This window comes from Oxyura jamaicensis, chromosome 27 (genome assembly GCF_011077185.1).
Source record: "Oxyura jamaicensis isolate SHBP4307 breed ruddy duck chromosome 27, BPBGC_Ojam_1.0, whole genome shotgun sequence".
NCBI classification, from domain to species: domain Eukaryota; kingdom Metazoa; phylum Chordata; class Aves; order Anseriformes; family Anatidae; genus Oxyura; species Oxyura jamaicensis.
In genome coordinates, this window is record NC_048919.1 from 3,936,307 (window position 1) to 3,954,521 (window position 18,215).

General features: G+C 57.2%; 1 protein-coding gene across 1 annotated transcript; it reads left to right on the top strand.

The window, feature by feature from the left end:
• Window positions 1-507: 507 nt before the first annotated feature.
• On the top strand, window positions 508-16,683 carry CAVIN1 (caveolae associated protein 1). The gene is made up of 2 exons (XM_035347935.1): window positions 508-1,150; window positions 15,728-16,683. The coding sequence occupies exons 1-2, from the start codon at window positions 731-733 to the stop codon at window positions 16,391-16,393; spliced, it is 1,086 nt and encodes a 361-aa protein (XP_035203826.1). The 5' UTR covers window positions 508-730; the 3' UTR covers window positions 16,394-16,683.
• The last annotated feature ends 1,532 nt before the right edge of the window (window positions 16,684-18,215 follow it).

An 18,215-nucleotide genomic window follows, 5' to 3' on the forward strand; every position in this document is an offset into this window, starting at 1 on the left:
TGCTGTTAGCTTCACACGCACCGGAGCGCGCGTGTGTAGGAGCCAGGAGTTACGTGCCGTAACTACTCGATCCCAATTACAGGTTTGGTTTTTTTTTTTTCCCAGAGTGTTGAAAATCAGGCTCTCAAAATCCTGGAAAAAATGCCAGCTGTTGGCAAAAGGTCTGAATTCTCCGGCTGAACTTGAGCGCGTGCGGTTGTTTAGCCCAGCCTTCCTTTAATGCATACAGCTGGGGTGGTTCTTTCTTTTCAGCAGCTTCCCGAGCCGTTTGCTCAAGGTTTTTGTTTTGTTTTGTTTTGTTTTTCCTCTCACTGCTTATCGTGCCTCTAGACTTATTGTAAAGAAGAGGTTTTTGAGCTCCAGAGCTCTGCGTTCCTTGCTGAGCCGTGCCTGTGTTTGCATGCAAAGCCATCGCCTCCCCTCCAACTATTTTAATCATTTCAGAAAGGGTGGGTCAGCAGGCACTTGGCAGCGGGCTCCTTTTATATAGCCGAGGTGGAGTCAGCCAATGACCTGCAAGCCTGGAAAATTTTGCAGGGCAGTTTCACCGGACAGCTTTGCGGAGCTGTGCCATTTGAATTTCAGCACAGACCTCCGCACACTGTGCTCTCCATTTCTGGCGTGTCTCCCAGCACAGAGTTTAGCTGAGGCTCGGGTTTAGTTTTCCCTCCTCTCTCTCCCTGCAGTGACAGCGTCCCCGGGCTGCGCTAGCCGGGCCTCCCGAGCGATCATGGAGGATACTACTTTGCAGATTATCGAACCGCCAACTGCTTCCGAGGCCTCCGAGGAGCAAACGCCCGAAGAACCCATCAAATCCGACCAGATCAACGGCGTGATGGTGCTGACCCTTCTGGACAAGATCATCGGGGCAGTGGATCAGATCCAGCTGACCCAAACCCAGCTGGAGGAGAGACAGCAAGAGATGGACAGCGCGGTGACCAGCATCCAAGGCGAGCTAACCAAGCTGACGAAGGCGCACACCACCACCAGTAACACCGTGAACAAGATGCTGGAAAAAGTCCGCAAGGTGAGCGTCAACGTGAAGACGGTTCGGCAGAACCTGGAGAAGCAAGCTGGGCAGATAAAGAAGCTGGAGGCCAACGAAGCGGAGCTCTTGAAACGCAGGAATTTCAAAGTCATGATCTACCAGGTAAGGAGCTATTCCGCGACTTCTTTACGTGCTGTCGGTGGGTGTTTTCATGCCCCATGGCTCTGACACGCTGCACGGTCCCCTGCTCGCCCCGTTTCCCCTGAGTGGCTGCTGTTCCAAACGGAGGTGGGTCTGAGCTAGCTCTCATTCATGTTTCAGTGCCGTTTGTGTGTCCTAAGACAGAGCTGCTGCATTTAACGGGAATTTTAACAGAAAGAGCGAGAACGGCCCTAAGCACTTCTTGCAAAGGACTGGAAGTAGCAAAATAACCCGATTTACTGCTTAACTGAAAAAAAAAACCACCACCAAACAAACCAGGAGTGCACTGGGTTCTGGGAGGGTCTGTGGTCAATCTGTCCGCCAACGTTTTTTTTCTGCTGAGGGGCAACGTGTGTAGCGCTACGTGGAGAGCGATGATATTTCAGATTTGGGACGTGCATTTTATAACAAGCAGACGCAGTAACCCCAGTACCGGGGTTAATCTCACTGGCTAGGACAGAGCCATTAGAGAAAACACAGAACAATCGCATGAGCTCATTAGTCCTTGGGTCTGCCTTTGCCATTGTGTTTGAGCTGTTTCCACGTTCTCGTTCCTGTAACCTGCACGTCTGGAGTCCCCGTGTTGTCTAATTACAGTAACAGCTTCGGTTTGCTTCATCTTCATCCCCCGCGTTAAGGGCTGGGTTTTTCCTTTAATGTGAAACGAGGAGAAGGAGGAATACGTTTCTCTTTCTGTTTGCAGTTAGTCTTCCTTGCCAGAGCAAATTCTCACATTGGGCCACGAAGGAAAAGTGAGTGAAAGAGTTAAAGGTTCAGCTGGAAGCCTCAGGGCTGGTGACAGGGACAAACAGAAGCGTCTAGTGCTGATCCCAGGAAGAAAACCAGAAAAAATGGAAAACGCTTCTCACTACGGTGTTTGAAGGGAGAGCTGATCGTAGTAGGCTCAGGAATCTAACGAGCGTGGGGCCTGTGTAACTCACTGAATCAGAGCTTAAGCGTTTGTAGTTTTATCGTGCCTGAAAGGCTGAAACACGCGAGCACGTTCAGGTCCTGCGGGCAACCTAACCAGTTTTCTAGCTGCATTTATTGCAAGGGCTTTAAAAAGGCTTTTTTGGGGGAAGGCGGACGGTGGAAAAATACGACGGAACTCTAAATGTCCTGCAGAAGCCACAAACGTTACAGAATGAGGAGAGTGAAGGGGATTGTTTAAACAAAACATTCCTTGTGGTTATGGAAATAGGTAGGAAGCTGGCAAGCTCCTAGGTCCTTTGGAAGCATCCTAAATATTGGCAGATTGTCATTTTGTGAGCCCTTCGTTTTCGTGTTGCTCATAAATGTAATTTTTTTCTTTGAATTAAAAAAAAATATATATATAGAAAATAAAACAGCTTCTAAGGGAAACCAGGGGCAAAACTGACACTGATGCAGTGAGGCCAGAACAAGTTCTGAGCGAATCAGGTGGGAGGGAACTGCATCAGGGATTTTAGAATGAAACCCACGGTGGGTTTGTGAGTACTAGAAAGAACTAGGCGATACGAATAGCGATGTGACTGCGTAACAAGTACTGTTAGCTGGAGTGCTCTTGTGCTGCGGTGCTGTGACAAAGGCAGACCCACGCCAGGAGAATTTTGATTGCAGGATTAGGACCACAGGGCATCCCCTCAGCGATCGTGGTGTATTTTTGCAGTCCTCTGCAGTGTAACCACTGCTCTCTGCATACAACAGAAACGTGGAATTTGGGTCAGCAGAAAACATTCCTAACCTACGTCGGTCTACAGAGCTGCAATGATTACTTCTCATATAGAAAACTGTTTTATTTCTCATATAGAAAACTCTTTTATATAGAAAACTGTTGTTTTTTTTTTTTTTAATAGCTGCATTAATCTGGAGATTGAACTTCATAAAAAGATCACCACGAGAGTCTCTCTTACTGGTGGAAACCTGTTCTGTGCAAGTTAAACATCTGGGGGGATTTGGGAAGTTTTGTTTTAGGCTCTGGGGAGTTTTATCCTACCTCGTTTTTTCCTGGGACAACACTGTTTTTAGAGCTTGCATCGTTCTGTGATTCTGGAGATGCCATTCTTCAGAAATTTCAGACGTTGTGCAGCTTTACTGATACCAAGCGATGCTGTTGGTTGCGAGAAGCCTCACTGATTCTCTGCAGATGACCCGTTTACCAACATCCTCCCGTGTTTCAGTCTTAATCATGAAATTCTCGCAGCGTATTGACAGTGTTATAAAAGCAACACTTTGCAGCGGGCTCCACCCTGGGGGGAAATTGCAGTTTTTTCTTAACTGTGTCTATCACAAAACCGAGCTGCCAAATTACAAAATAACTGCTGTCTAATTCGGTGTTTCGCTTCTTAAGATCCAGCCACCCATCACAGCTTAGGCTGTGGCGTCCCCTGGTAATTTAATTGGTTCTGTCACGGGGAGCGACGTTATTGCTGCTTTCTAACCCAGAAAAAGCTGCTTGTGGAAAGCGGTGATTAACTGCCCCGCGTAATTGCCTTTTCAGTTGCTGTGGATAAAAATGCAAAGATTTATTGGTCTTTTTTGGACAACGAGACAAACTCGAGACACCAAATAGTACCTAAAGACAGCGGTGGCTATTTTCAAGCAAGGCAGCTGAGTAGAACAGCCACCGTGCTCTAAACAAATTTAACGTTGCACGATTCTAAGGATTGGAGAAATCAAAGGTGTTACAGACAAATCTGCTCTTCCCAGGTTATAGATTTTGGGTTCATCTCTCAGCGATGAAGGCTGTCTCCAGCAGCTACGGAAGGGACTATTCCAGGAGTGCAAATAAGGCCTTTTGGCACCTTGAGAGAAGAGGTCGAACTGCATGCAAGTGTTAGATTTGGTAGCTTAGCTTAGGAAGAAGTGAAAATCAAATTGTGTTCGGCTTGAGCTGTGGAGATGAGCCTAAAGCGCGTCTGTGTTAGTTTCAGGCTTTGGGGGAAAAGGTCCGGTATTGAACATGACGTCCGTGAGGGCCTGCGAAGGCCTTAAGCAGAATGTTTAATGCAAGGCATTAAACAGAACGTTCATGGACATCACCCGCGGTGACGGGTGGAGGCACACTCCCCTCGCTCGTATTCTCAAATACCCTCTGACCTGGTTTTGTCGGGGGCCGCTCTGACCTCTGCCGAGGTAAGAGGTTTCCTACGGGCTTAACTCGGGCAATTAGATCCTTGAGAATGAAATTGGCAAAACAAAACTCCTCCGAGTTGCCACATCTTTTGGTTTTGAAAATGAGCCTACCGAAAAAAGGTGACAGCGCTCCTGGGGAGCAGAAGTTCAGCGTTCTTATCAGAAACAGGACTTTCCTTCCTGAAACGTTTGCTGTCGGATGACTGCGTGGGTTTGGTAGCAGCACGTACAGAGCTCCCCGGTACTCCTTTCGTGCCTTCCGTCCCAGGCTCCCGCCTTGCAGAGAAATGAGGACGCCAAAGCATCAAATCCGGTTAGAGTGGCTGAAAACAAAACAAAGTGACTTCATCCCAAATGTCCTGGGTTTAGACAGAAGAAACCGGGCTGGTTCCTACAGTTCATGGTGAGATAAAGGGAGTCTGATGCGCAAAGCTGTGCGCTCAGAGCAGGCCATGAGCCTCATTCATCGGCCGAGCAGCACGTGTCAGCAGTTATGTAAGCATGGGATTTTTTTCCTCCAAATGCTTTTTTTTTTTTTAACAATTCAACCCATTCCCGTAAATGTCAAGGGCCTGCTTTTCTTACAGCCAGACATCTGACTGCTTGCAGCGCTCGGCACACGGACTGGGTGTTGAGTTTCTGAAATGTGCCGGTCCTTTACTTTGAGGCTTATGTGGGAGCTGAGCTCTAGGGAAAGTCTGGCTCCTGATGTACGGCTTCATTTATACGAAATAGAAATCCCTGACGGTTTCGCAGGGTCGGAAGCTCCTGCAGGGCTTCTCTGCTCTTGGTTTGAACCCAGCAGCTGCTCAGAGCCCCGCAAGGAGCGGAGTTTCCCGGCGAAGGGCGGGGTGGTTACCGCAGCAGGGCCGAAAGCGACCGCCGGTGGTACAATGAGTGGGGTAGGTAGGGCTGCACGGGGAGGTATAAATAGCGCAGCTTGGCTTTTGTGCCTCCACTGGGCCTTATACGGACGGCAGCAGTAGGATCCCAGGGAGGAGGGATGAATTTCAAACCCACGCCTTGCTCCGGTGGATTCGGAAGCCAGATCTGAGCGCGCTCATTTTGGGGGCCGCGATCCCCGAAGCAGAGCGTGGGGCTCCGGGAGAAGAGCCGCCGGCTGCACAGGGAGCACGGGCAGCTCCTGCCTCTGCAGCAGCCGCACCCAACTTCCCCGGGGCTGTCGCCTTTCTCCCCGTCCTCAGCAGCGTTTTGGCTGCCCCCAGCTACGGTTTTGTTTCAAATGAATTGTTCTGAAGTGAAAACCGTATGAGTCGAAGGACAGCAGAGAGCTTGTGATAACCGGGGTGATGTGCCATGCCAGATAACAGCCCGCGTGCCTCACGGAGCTTGGGTTCGGTGGAGTCTGCCCAACCTCAGGCGTCTTTGTTGTGCGAGTATCGGCCCAGAAAGCTGTTGTATCTTCACTTTTGTTCTACTTTCGGCCACGGAAGGAGCAAAAGGAGAGGTGAAAAAATGCCAGCCCAGGGGAAGGGGGGAAATCTTGCTGCAGCCCCGAATCCAGCTGTGTGTTCTCCCCCCATTGTAAGGGCACCGTGTTGACATCCTGATGGGCAACGATCCCTTCGTATTCTCTGCATGTTGCTGAATTAAAAGAATCTCAGGATAATAGTTCAGAGGAGACTGCGCCTCTGACGGATTTCAGGATCTTTAATGGCTCTCATTTCCAGGGTTTCCCTCAGTGCAAATTGTCAGTCTTCCTACCGAAAGGCAGCTCTGGATCACGGGTTTCTCTGTTGCAGCTCGGCATCATCCTCATTAATATTTCATCACTCAGGTATTATTTATAAGCAGCTAGTGCCAGGGCTGTTTGTTTTGCTGAAACCCTTTCAGCACTACAGTCACATTCTGAGCCGTGCGGCAAGAAATGGTCTCAGAGCAAAGGGCCAGAGGCTTCTCGGCCAGTTGAGATAGGGTTAGATTAGATTTTTAGCGGCTCATAAAAATAAAACCACAGGTAATATTCCTTCTGATCACATGTTCCTCTCGCAGGCGTCTCTTGTGCCTACCAGCAATGGATGTGAGCATTTGTCATCGTGTCTGTGGTGCCAGCAGGGCCGCTGCACGCAGCAGAATAACCGAGAGCAGGATTTGCCCGCAGTGCTCACCGGGCAAGGTGGCTGGCGTGCTCCAGTTTCCAGTGAGATCGCGGTTCATTTTCCCGTTCCTAAGCTCGATTAGAGCGCTTAGCAGACACAGATTCACCCATCGAGGCCACACGTAACCCAGTTTGCAGGTCTGGGATTAGAAGCCGAAAGATTCAAGAAGCCGGACTGTGCTCGGCCTGCGCCCCTCCCTGGAAAGGAGTCCCACCAGATGGTGGAGGCTGCTCGGCGTAACAGGCCCCGCAGAACGCTGGAAGGGAGGCGAACATCACGGAAGAAGCGGCGTTCCTGCATCTTATCTCCATTTCTCCCATTTTAGTTGTTCTCAATGCTTCTGAGTAAGCGCGACGCGCTAGTTGGCAGGTTTCCCCCTGCCATTACTCACAAACAGGCACCGAGCTGCTCGCGGGTGAGGCAGAGCGCGGTCGCTCCAGCCCAGCTCCAGGCAGGGCACGCTCCTTTCCGCAGGGCTCTGCGGGGGCGAGGAGCCAGAAGCTAAGCTCCAACGGAGCCGTTTTTCCAAAGAGCTCATTGGTTTTTTTTCCTGCGTCCTCGTGGAAGCTGCTGCTTGCTCTGCTGCACTGGCCAGAAGCGTAAAATGCTGTTTGTATCCAAGTAGCGAGTAGGGGTGGATGCAGTTTCCACCCTGATGCATCTGTGACCAGCATAAAGCATGGCACTGCCTCCTAGGCTTTGAGGCAACGTGCTTAGCCTTCCTGTTCCTGTTTAGGATAACGTTGTCCTCTTCCTTCTGGAAGATTTTCTGCAAGTTATCAAGTATCTGAGGAATCCTGCCCAGCGCTGTCCAGCTGCGAGATAAGACAAAGACCAGAGACGAAGATGCTCCGTGTCAGTTAGGGAAAATCAAATATTTAGAATAAAAAGTCTCAGGATGTTTAGTCTGTACCTGCTACGTGAGGATGCAGATGTCAGTATCAGCACCGATCCATCTGCCTATCATCTGTAACGCGAGCCCCATCGTTATTGGTTTTGCTCTTCAGAAATAGCTCTGGAGTTACTAATCAGCTGGGACAGGTTTATCCGGGGGGAGCCACTTGTGCAAACAGGCTGATAACAGAACCAAAGCGTTTTTCTTCTGACAGGGAGAAAAAAGCCTTTTCTCTCTGCAGTGTATTTATCTGGCTGCTTCCTACAGACCTGCCTTTCTTCTGACTCACTGCTAGGCCAAAGCGTTTTTTCCAAGCACGGCCTCCTTCGCAGCCAGGGCTCCCCGCGCCGTTCCTCCCTGGCTCTCCACCATCAAGTCTGACCTCGCTCCAGCGCCTGTACCAAGCTGCTCATTCCCAGCTAATGAAGGAGATAACGGCCTTTTAAGAGATAACTTCGAGGACACAGAGGAACTAGAGATGCTCGCTCAACAAAGGTGCCAGAAAGATTGCACAATGCACAGAATTACAGAGGGTAGAACGGCTTCTGCTAGTCAGGGAGATGCTGCTTGGGAAGGAACTAGCTTATCCCTTTAACATTTATCTAATCTCAACCTGTTTTGCTTTTTCCCTTTATATTTTAGAGCTTTTCCTTTGTCTCAGCAGCATCGTTCTGCTAACTTCTCACTGCAGGGCTCCGTTGTCTTCTTGCAAAGGATTCAAAGCTTCTCTTTTCCTGGACCTCTTTTGACGCTATCGGAGATAAAATCCATCTGATTTTTTGGAACGTAAGAGTCAAAGCCAAGCTTATTGCATTTGGAGGGGTTAATTTTCCATGGCAGCTGCTCCTGGGGCTGCTGAGTAGCCACCCGCTGTCCTCAGGGCGTGTTTAGCAAACGCCAGAGGTCCTGATGTGGCGGGGAGCGTATTTGCCGCGTCGCTGAGCGGAGCTGGCTGAGCTGCTGGGCATTGTCCAGCTGGTTCGGGGCATTGTCAGCGCTCTGACAGAGCCGAGTGGACGGAGTTCTGGAATCGCACGCGGCTTTTTCCATCTCTGCAGCTCGTGTGATCGAGTTAACAAACACAGACTTTTACAATCTCTGTCTTTTCATCATCTCACACGTCGAAACAAACTCTGCTGTCAGCTACACCCGAACGACGTGGATGTATCTCCAGCATAACTTAGCTCAAACCACGCTGAGCAGCAGTGTGAAAAGAGAGCAGAGTCTGCCCCTAAGGCAGCGTTTAACATAAACGTGCATGAAATCACAGCAGGGATTCTGCATTTCCTAGGGCTTGCTGTGAGGTAGAGGAAGGTACTCTTCCTTCTCATAAATCTTTGCTGTCTTTTCTGTCCCGTTTTGCCGCCTGCCTTCTCCCTTTGCTAAATCCCCGCCGTGTCTTTCTGCCTGTGCTGACACTAACGGGGGTTATGTTTGTTGGCAATATTCCTAACCGGAGCGGCCAGCGGGGAGACGGTAAGTTTTTTCCACTGTGGTTCCTTTCCACCGGCCATTGAAATGCCGTTTTCCTCACCTCAGCCCGCGAAGATGCACAGTGTGCCCTGTGAGCCTGCGCCAGGGACTGCCCTCTGAGCCCTCTCCAGCAACGCTTCCCTCCGCCCGCGCTGCCCAAAGTGCCGTGCCCCAACCCAGCAGAAGACGTGAGAGGAGGCAGCAGTCTTAGGGCCTCGGAGGAGAACCCCAGAAGATTGTTTTGAACCTCTTCTGAACCTCGGAAAGCTGCTAACTCCAGCGCCTTTGCCTTCCCCGCCTATCTGAGGCTGCTGCAAGCCTTTAGACCTGCAAGGCTGATCCTTGCAGCTGCCAGAAGTGCCTCTGCTTGCTGACTAATCCGCTCGCTGTTCGCTGCATGCTGCTGCCAGTGTTAGGAGGGGAGCTGAGGAGCTGTCGTTTTCTCTCAGGCACTACAGGACGTGTCTCACCCTCCCTCTGCCACCAGGGAGGGCGGCGATGCCGTACGGCTCGCGCTAAGGGCTGGCAGCCAGGTGCGCTTGGCCCTGTTCGTCGTGCTGTGGCTGGGCAAACCCTTCCCATTTCCTGAGCCTCGGTTCCTCCCTCTACAAGCCAGACTTGACAATACCGACCTCCTCAGGCTTGCCGGAAGGTTTCTAAAGGTGTTTGTGAGATGGTTTGGAGTCGTTTTTAACAGCACAAGCTGCATGATGTACAGCTCAGTCCCACGCGAGCAGTGCAGCATCCGTCTCTGTCCAGTGCCGGGCTCTGTCCCCTAGGGACTACACTTGGCAGGCACCTGGAGAGGGCAGGGACTTGGACAGGTATTTTCCTAGCACTTCTCTCAAGCCGTAGGGTGCTGGTCACGACGCAGTGCCCTGCTGTGCTTCTTTTCATGGTGCGGCTGCCGGAGGGAATATCTCAGTCCCCGGGTGCCTGCACTGGGGGCGATCGCTCCCTGGTGTACGAAACGCCGTCCGGTCGGAGGGCTGCGTTGTGTGGCCACTGCGTTCCGGGGGAAAGGACCAGAAGGAGAGCCAGGCCAAGGTGAACTCAGCGCAGGAATCTGGGCAGCTGGCAGAAGCTGCCAGCGAAAACTTTTCAAGGAGAGCGACAAGATGTTTCAAAGGATGAGCAAACAAACCCCTCCTGGTTATCGTTAGCGATACAATACCAGTCTGAACGCAATTATCTCCGAAGGAAAAGCCTTTTCCAGCAAGGTGCCGAAAACAGAAAGCACGGCCTTCCTCTTTGCCATGCAGGGCACCCGTAAATCCCCGAGCTCTCCTAGGTGGCTATCGGGCACGTTGCTGTTAGGCAGGAAGAACTGAATCCTCCTTCCCTTGACACCGCTGGAAGGTCAGCCCAGCAAAGCATCCTCAGAGGAGCGAAGCAGGTCGGGCGGCTGTGGGAGCGCAGAACTTTTGCTTCTCTGGCAGGGCTCGGCCTGACCTGGACGGCTGCCTCCTGCCCAGCTGCTTGTAATTCCTCCCTCGGCCTCCCCCGGGCCGCAGCTTGTCTGCCCTGCCCTGGGTGGGCAGGGGAAGGGCGCAGGGGGTGCAGTAAGCTCAGGCTCAGCCCCCGCCAGCCAGGATCGGCCCTTTTTGGTCACAGGAGGACGGGGGGGGGGGATGCGAGCCGGTCGTGTTCTGCACGTTACAGCTGCATGTCAACCAACCCCAACCCCGCGTGCTCTTGCAGTTGTGTAAAAATAGCTGAACGAAATGAATTGCAGATGTGATTAGCATGAGCGTGTGAAAAATGCCTCAGTCCTTCCATTAAACCCCCGAACCGGGGATCGGACCGGCTGGGAGTGCTGGGACTCTTTTTTTTGTTGTTGTTGTTGTTGTTTTTAACTCGCTGATAAAACGAGCCTCTATTCGACAGCAGTCCAGGGGCCCTTCACGAGCTCTGGGAGCGTTCCCCAGCTCTCTTGGCGATTCTGCGACCCTCCAGGAGCTCCGAGGGGCTGGGAACGCTGGGCCTGGCTTTGTGTCTCGTTGGGACAAGGGAAGTGTTTACTCGTGTTGTGGCAACCGGGCGGAATGCGCAGGGCCCGAACGTCCCGGCGGGTGACTCACTGCCAGGGAACTCGGGCTCCAAAACAAAGTCGGATAAAAAAGCCCGCTTCGCGCAGCAAAGCGGAGAGCCAACAGCGTTGAATTGCTCCAAGCAGAACCAACACGGAGCGCTTCAGCCCCCTGCCAGCCTGCAGCCAGCTGGGGACGGTGCCCGAGCCCCTCCCGGGCACCCCCGGTCCCACGGGCGGGCAGGGAGCGTCCCGAAGCGCGCTGCTTCCCCCGGGGAGCTCCGTGCCGGAGGGACGGTGCAGCTGCACGTGTCAGATCACCAAAGGGGCTTTGGGGTGGCAGGCTCTAAAGGGGTGAAAGTAAAGCGGAACGGTCAAAGCGGAGCCGGGGCTGAACCTTTCCGGGGAGCACGTCGGGTTGGAAGGAGCTCGTAGCTCGGTTCGGCACACGCACGGGCGCAGGGCATATCTGTGCTGCGTGCACAGAGCCAGAAGATTTTTGTTGTCTCGGGATCAAAATCTGCTGCGAAATCTCGTTTATACCCGCTGGCTCTGTGCCAGCTGGGCTCAGGCTGCCTTAGAGAACAGGGTTGGTTTGCGTCCGCCGGTGGAGGGTTGGGGGGGGGGAGCCTTCGAACACCCCAACACGCAGGGGTGCCAAGACCCAGGGCTTTGGACTCGCCCGCTTCAAGGGGCAGCGTTTTCCCCGTAAAAAACAGAGCGGTTGGAACGCCTGCCGTGAAAAACGGGGCTCATCCGGACGGGTCCCGAGCGCGGCAAAGGGCAGGCAGCACGGTGCCTTGCCCTGAGCGGGGATTTGCGCGGCGGCCACCCGCCGACCCGGGATGGTTCCTGATCGTTCCTGCGGATCCCCGTGGTCCCTCGCCGCTGGCACTACGTGGAGCGGCTGGATGTGAAGTCGGGAAAGCGACCCCAAAGGAAACGCCGCTGAAAATCCGGCAGCTGTCCTCCAGCTGGTTATCTGCCGCGAGGGGAAGCGGTCAGGCAGAAGAAGAGAAACGGGAAGAAATGTAGGAATCGTACCAGGCATCATAAAAATGAGAGGTGCTGTCCCGAGCCCTCGAGCTGGCGGGGAGGCCCTGCAGCGGGCACGGTGCCCCCTGGCCAACCCGGCTTCGTTTTCAGGCCCTGCTGGAAAGGAAACGGGAGAATTCCCCGAGCACAGCTGGAGGTGAGCTCTAGGAAACGGCCCGGGGTTGGGGTGGGGACGTGGGGGCCTCCTTACGGAGAGAGCTGTGCGGAGACTTGGGCAACGAGCAGGAGGGCGCCGAGGTGCGGAGTCCGAGTCCGCAGCGCCTCTGGGCCTGGAAACGGGTACGGTTTGGGGGAATTGGGGTCAAACAGCCAGGCAGCTGCTCTTCTCAGAGTGCCACGGGACGGGCCGCCGAGAGCGGCACCTTCACCCCAAACGGAGCGAGGCTGCCCAGCGGGAACTGCCAGGGCCGCGTCTTCACGCCCGCGAGGGGAGCAGCTGGCTGTGGACGTCGGGAGGGACGTGACGGCTGCCGCTGCAACCCGTTGAGCTGCACCGGAAGAATTCAGCGAGAAGACAAAAATGGGACGGTTCTAACACCAGGGAAGGCGGTTATCTTACGTGGCAGACGTGGGGGGGGGGGGTGCGGGTGTTTCTCTTTGGACCCACGCGCTCTGGAGTTAACAAGGGGCCGATAGGTATCGCAGCGCGCAGGATATGGCCCGTTTCCAGTGACAGTCGTGCCAGGGGGAGCAGGGGATGCCTTTGTTCTGGCTCATTGTGTTGACGCGGAGGGAAGGAAGTGCTGGAGTTCCTGATGTTCTTGGCTCCCTGGGGCCAGGGTCCGTGCGAGTCTCGGGGATTGCTCCAGCAGGTGTTGTTGTGGAGGACGTGGTCCCTGCTTCCCGGCGGTGGGGATTTACTCCGGCCTGACCTGGCTCTCTTGAGAGCACGGGCATTGTTCTCTCCTGAAGCGGCCAAATGGACAAAGCACGTGTTGGCTGCCTCGCCTTAACCTCCAGAAAGCATCGGAGACCTGAGCTGAGGTTCGGGGGGGTGAAGAGCCTCGCCCATGGCAGCTTTCTGCTCAAATAAAACCCAGCAACGAGACCCCAGACGTTGCACGCTGCCCACGGGCACTGCGACCCCGCGCGCCTTCGCCGAGCCGGGTGCTCCGTGGCACTGATTTGTCACCGTGCACACGCTTGTCCTCAGATCCCCTCTCATGTCTAGGTCCGCTTGCCCGAGGAACAGTGCTGTTCTCGGGGAAGAATGAGAAAACGACCGAAAACATCTGACGTTCGCATTCCATTCGCGTGCCGTGCGAACACGCCGTCCCTTCTGGCACCCCACGAGGGGTCGGGACGTCCCCAGCCGCCGCGGGCCCGCCAAGCTGGCGCAGAGGCAGCGCCGAAGAAACGGGTCTGGGGGCAGCGTGGCTCCGCAGGACCCGTCCCCAGAGGCTGTTCTGACGCTGTGCTGACCGGCGTGTCCTGGCTCCTGCCTTCTGCGTGGCTCGTTGGCTTGCGGCCGGGTCGGTGCGGTGGCCACAGCCGGTGTTGTGCTGGGCCCCCGGTCCTTGTTCCCATCAAGTCCTGTCCCCACCGGGGCTGGGAGCGGCACCCGGGTGTCCTGCTTCCCCCGTCGTCTTCTCCAGACCTCAACCCTGCAGAGTTTTCCCCCGATCTCAGCCCCGCAGCCCCTGCTCCGTGCACGCTGGGGGTGAGGGAGGCCGTGCCTCCTTCCCGCTGGCTTTCTGGCAGTGCTTGGCTCACAGCTCCGCAGCTCCCTAGGTTAAAACAAACTCGGGCAATTAAACTTCTGGGCCGCGGGCTGCAGCCCCGCGGCTGCGAGGCTTTGGACAGTGAGGGGCTATTTCCAGCCCGCGCTGGGAACACAGAGGTGATTCCTCGCGGCAGGGCCGCACGCTATGTGCTGCTCGGATGAAAACCAATCCCGCCCCGGACCTGTGCCCCTCTCCTGGCCCGAGCGCCTCTCCTGTGCACACGCTTGTCCTCTGCCACGGGGATCACAAACTTGGCTGACCCAGGGGAGCGGAGAAGCTGAATGAATTTGCCTCCTGTCCCCAGCGGAGACAGCGTCACCCCGCTGTGCCTCAGGACCCGTTGCCTCTGCCTCCTTTGGATACAGGCGCAGACAAAGCCCTGACCGACCTCCCTGGCGGAGAAATGGGAAAAAACAGGGCTGCACGCTCCGTCCCGGGAGATGGCCCAGCCCCGGGAGATGGCCCAGCCCCAGGAGATGGCCCAGCCCTGGGAGATGGCCCAGCCCTGGGAGATGGCCCAGCCCCGGGAGATGGCCCAGCCCCGGGAGATGGCCCAGCCCCACATCTGGCTCCCTGCAGGCCTTGGGAAAGGCTGAGCGCAGCCCCGGGGGTCGAGGCCAGGCTGGGCAGGGTGCCCAGGGTGCCCGGGGCTGGTTTCTGCTGCCACCTGCAGCCCAGCGCTGCACTGGGATGGGCACTGGGGAGAACTGGGAGGAGAAGACGAGCCGTGGAAAGGGTTGGGGCTGACGGGGAGGGGAAGGCGCGGGGGGACACGACGTGGCCGAGGGGCTGAGGATGCTTCAGCAGCTTGTGTAAGAGCAGGAGCGGGGACCTGCCATGGGCAGGCAGTGCCAGGGCGGGGATCAGAGAGGCGAGTGCCCGCTGAGGCAGCTGATTTTTGGCTCGCGGTGTGAGCTTTCCAGCCGTGCTGCGGGCACATCTCTGCAAAAACAACGCTCCGGTCCAGGGCTGTTGGGAAAGCGAGCGCTGCCGGGGGCCAGCCCCTGCTCCGGGCTGGGTGCGGCTGGAGCCTGCGCGCCCACCGGGCAGACAAAGCTCACGTCCTCTACCCCGGAGGGGTCCCGGCCGAGAGACCGGGGGCTGGAAAGGGCAGGAATGAGGCAGGAGACCTGGGTTTGGGAGCTTTCCGTGACAGCTTCCCGCTGCTTCGATGGCTCCAGCTCCTGGTCTCTGCTCCCACGCACGAGCGCCGTTGCTGGGTGCTTCTCAGGTGCCCAGTGGAGGCGTGCTGTGCTCCAGCGCGCCTCGCCACGAGCCGCAGGGCTACAAATAACGCCTGGCTGTTCCTCCCAGGCTCCTGCTGCCCTCCCAGCTCCTTCCCTCCTTTGCTGCGGGAGCCCTGGGGCTGAGAGGGGAGGAAGACGCAGCCCCAGAGCCGCAGGAGCGGCAGCGTGCGCCTTGCAGGGCGGCTCTGCCCTGCCCCTCCTGCAGGTTTGTGCAGCTTTCGGGGCGAGCGGCCAGGACGCCTGGGACATCCCAAAGCCTCTGCCGCCGCTCCCCGGGCAGGCTGCTGCTCGCTTCTTGCAGGGCGAGAGGGATGGCGTGCAGCGGGAAGCTCCCGGGAGGCTCTGCCTTCGCCCTGCTGCTCACAGGATTACGGCTTCTCGGCGGCTTGTCCTGCTGCCTCGTCCTCCCCGTGCCCCTGTCCTGCGGCGTGGGACGTGGGCAGAGCAGCCTCTGCGTGCAGGGACGGGCTCGGCTGCAGGATCCGGGAGGCAGCCGGAGCCTGTCGGACCTGGGGGGGAGGCTCTGGGACGAGGATGAAGCCGGAGGGGACGGGGCTGTGGCAGGGGCAGAGGAGGAAGGGAAAAGTCTCCAGTCCCAGCCCTCGCCTGCCTCTTCTCGCCCGGCCGGGGTGAGCGGTGGGTTCGGAAGCAGCCCCGCGTGCGCAGAGCGGTGTGTGGGAGCAGGGCCGTGAGACGCGGTGGGACAGAGCTGATCCTCTTGAGTGTATTTATCAGGTGACGGAGGGGACGAGCCCGGGTCGGAGGCTGCCTGGGTTTGTTCGGCCGTGAGTCGTCGCTGTGCTCGGCAGCACCACGGAGCGCGGCCGGGGGCTGGCGAGGCCGGGTACGTGTCTCACTGGCTCCGCTCTGTGTCTTGCAGGATGAAGTGAAGCTCCCATCGAAGCTGAGCATCAGCAAGTCCCTGAAGGAGGGTGAAAAGCAAGAGAAGGAAGGCGAGGGTGAGGAGGCGCCGGCTGGTGAGGACCACGCGGAGGAGGATCACATCCAGCTCTCCTCAGATGAGGAGGTGGAGATCGAGGAGATTATCGAAGAGTCAAGGGCAGAGCGCATCAAAAGGAGCGGCATGAAGAGAGTGGATGACTTTAAGAAGGCCTTCTCAAAGGAGAAGATGGAGAAGACTAAGCTAAAGACCAAGGAAAACCTGGAGAAGACCCGCCACAACTTGGAGAAGACCCGCCACAACCTGGAGAAGAGGATGAACAAACTGGGCACCAAGATCGTGACCAACGAGAGGAGAGAGAAGATGAAGACCTCTCGGGACAAGCTGAGGAAGTCTTTCACCCCCGACCACACCATCTACGCCAGGTCCAAGACGGCCGTCTACAAAGTGCCACCCTTCACTTTCCACGTCAAGAAGATAAGAGAGGGCGAGGTGGAAGTCAAAGCCACGGAGCTGGTGGAGGTGGGCGGAGAGGAGGGAGAAAACTCGGATCTGATGCGTGGGGAGAGCCCCGAGATGCACACGCTGCTGGAGATCACGGAGGAGTCCGACGCGGTACTGGTGGACAAGAGTGACAGTGAGTAGGACCCGCGGCAGCGCGGAAGGCTTGCGGACGGACGGCTGAACACGGAACCAGTCACGTTTTGAGATCTCTCCGCCCCGGTGCCCCGGGGGAAGCGTACACCATGCCTCTTTACTACCCCGCAGAGCCGACGCCAATCCCCTGCCTGCTAGGACGAGGTTGTATTTTATATTTTAGTTTTAGCACACAGGAACACTAGGAACACGGGACTGTTTTTATCTTACACGCGTCAAATCACCCTCGGAGACCATTCCTGACACAGGCTGCGTGAGAGCCTTCCAGCCACCGCCCCTGAAGACGAGCTCTGAGTGACGGGGACCCAGCCCAGCTGGAGAGTGCTAAAACCAAGATAATAACGGCCGTACACCTGGAAACCCCAAGTGCCCTCTGCGAGCAAAGCCCTGGTGTCAAGAAAGCTTCGTGCCGAGCAGCCTGCCCAGCCCACCGGACCCCGGCTCCCCGCGCCGAGCGGGCAGCAAGCCTCCGCGCTGCGGGGCAGAGGATCGGCGACGCGCCCCGCGTGCGGGAGGGGAGAACCGAGCAAATCCTGGGGATTCGCAGAGCGAGGGCGAAGCCGAGCCAGCCCCGTGGCAACGCAGGCGGGTCTGCTCCGCTCTCCCCTCCTGAGGACCGGCTGCCACCACGTCCCGAGGGACCGCGCCTGCCGCTGCTCCCTGCAGCGCTGCCGTTGCAGGGGCAGCGTGGGCGCCCGTTCCCGTGCTTGGGGTCAAGGCCTGGCTGCCAAAACCCTTCCCCGGGGCAGGGAGCACGCAGAGCCGGGGCGCTGCATCCCCCCTCTGCGGTGGCAGCGAGGTGCCTGCTCGCTGCCTGGGGAGAGGGCGAACGCAGGCGGTGGTGCTGGAGAACCCAGCACCGGGTGAAATTCGTTGCCAGAAGGCATTTGGGATGTGCCGGTGCCTCGCGAGGCACTCGGCCGTCAGGGAGCAGCCTCGACACCTTGAGTATTTCTCAGCCCCTGCTTCCTCCAGGGGTCCCGGCCCGGCTCAGGCTCGCACCCACGTCCTTGCTCTTTCCTCCCTGTTTCCTTCTCCCCGCCGGCTTCGCTCCGTCCCCCGCAGCAAGGCAGCGCTCGGATCTCACCCCTCAGCTCGCGGCCACGGCTCCCCGACCCTCCCGGGGGCTGCCACGCTCCGGTTCTCACGCACGCAGCCAGCGCCGCAGCATCGCCCCGGCCCTGCGGGAGCCGGCGGGAGGCCGCTCGCCTCGGCAGCTTCGCCCCGGGGAGCCGTGGGGACGCGCGTGGGGACGCCGGGGCTGCTCCCGGCAGGCAGGCAAGGCGAGGGAGGCGTTGGGCTGTGCTCAGCCCCTGGGCTCAGCACCTCCCGGCGGTGCCGCCGCTTCCCTTCCCGGCCCTCTCCTCCCCGTGCAGCAGGGCCCGACTGAAATATATAAACTTGCTTTTTTTTCCTCTCCGCATCGTTTCCCCTCTTCTTGTCCGGTGCCCCCAGCCCCGGGGTAGGGGCTGGGGGTTGAGGGGGGGTCCTGCCCTGCCGCCTGCGCTGCCCCGAGGGGACGAGGGGCTGGGGGGGGCTGCGGGCAGTGGGCCAAGGTGCGTGGGCTGAGCGGGGGGCTGCGAGGTGAAGGCTCCTCGATGGCAGACGGAGCGAAGCAACCGGCACCGGGCCCTACAATCCATGGGCTCCTGGTCCTACAGATCCATGGGCTCTGGGCCCTACAAACCAACCGGATCCCGGCCCTACAGATCCACGGGGTCCAGGCCCTACAAACCGACCGGCCCTGGCCCTACAGATCCATGGGCTCTGGGCCCTACAAACCAACCGGTCCCGGGCCCTACAGATCCAC

Coding starts and splice junctions, on each gene's coding strand:
- CAVIN1 (XM_035347935.1), top strand. CDS start 731: ATGGAGGATACTACTTTGCAGATTATCGAACCGCCAACTGCTTCCGAG. Junction 1,151..15,727: donor TCAAAGTCATGATCTACCAG/GTAAGGAGCTAT, acceptor TGTGTCTTGCAG/GATGAAGTGAAGCTCCCATC.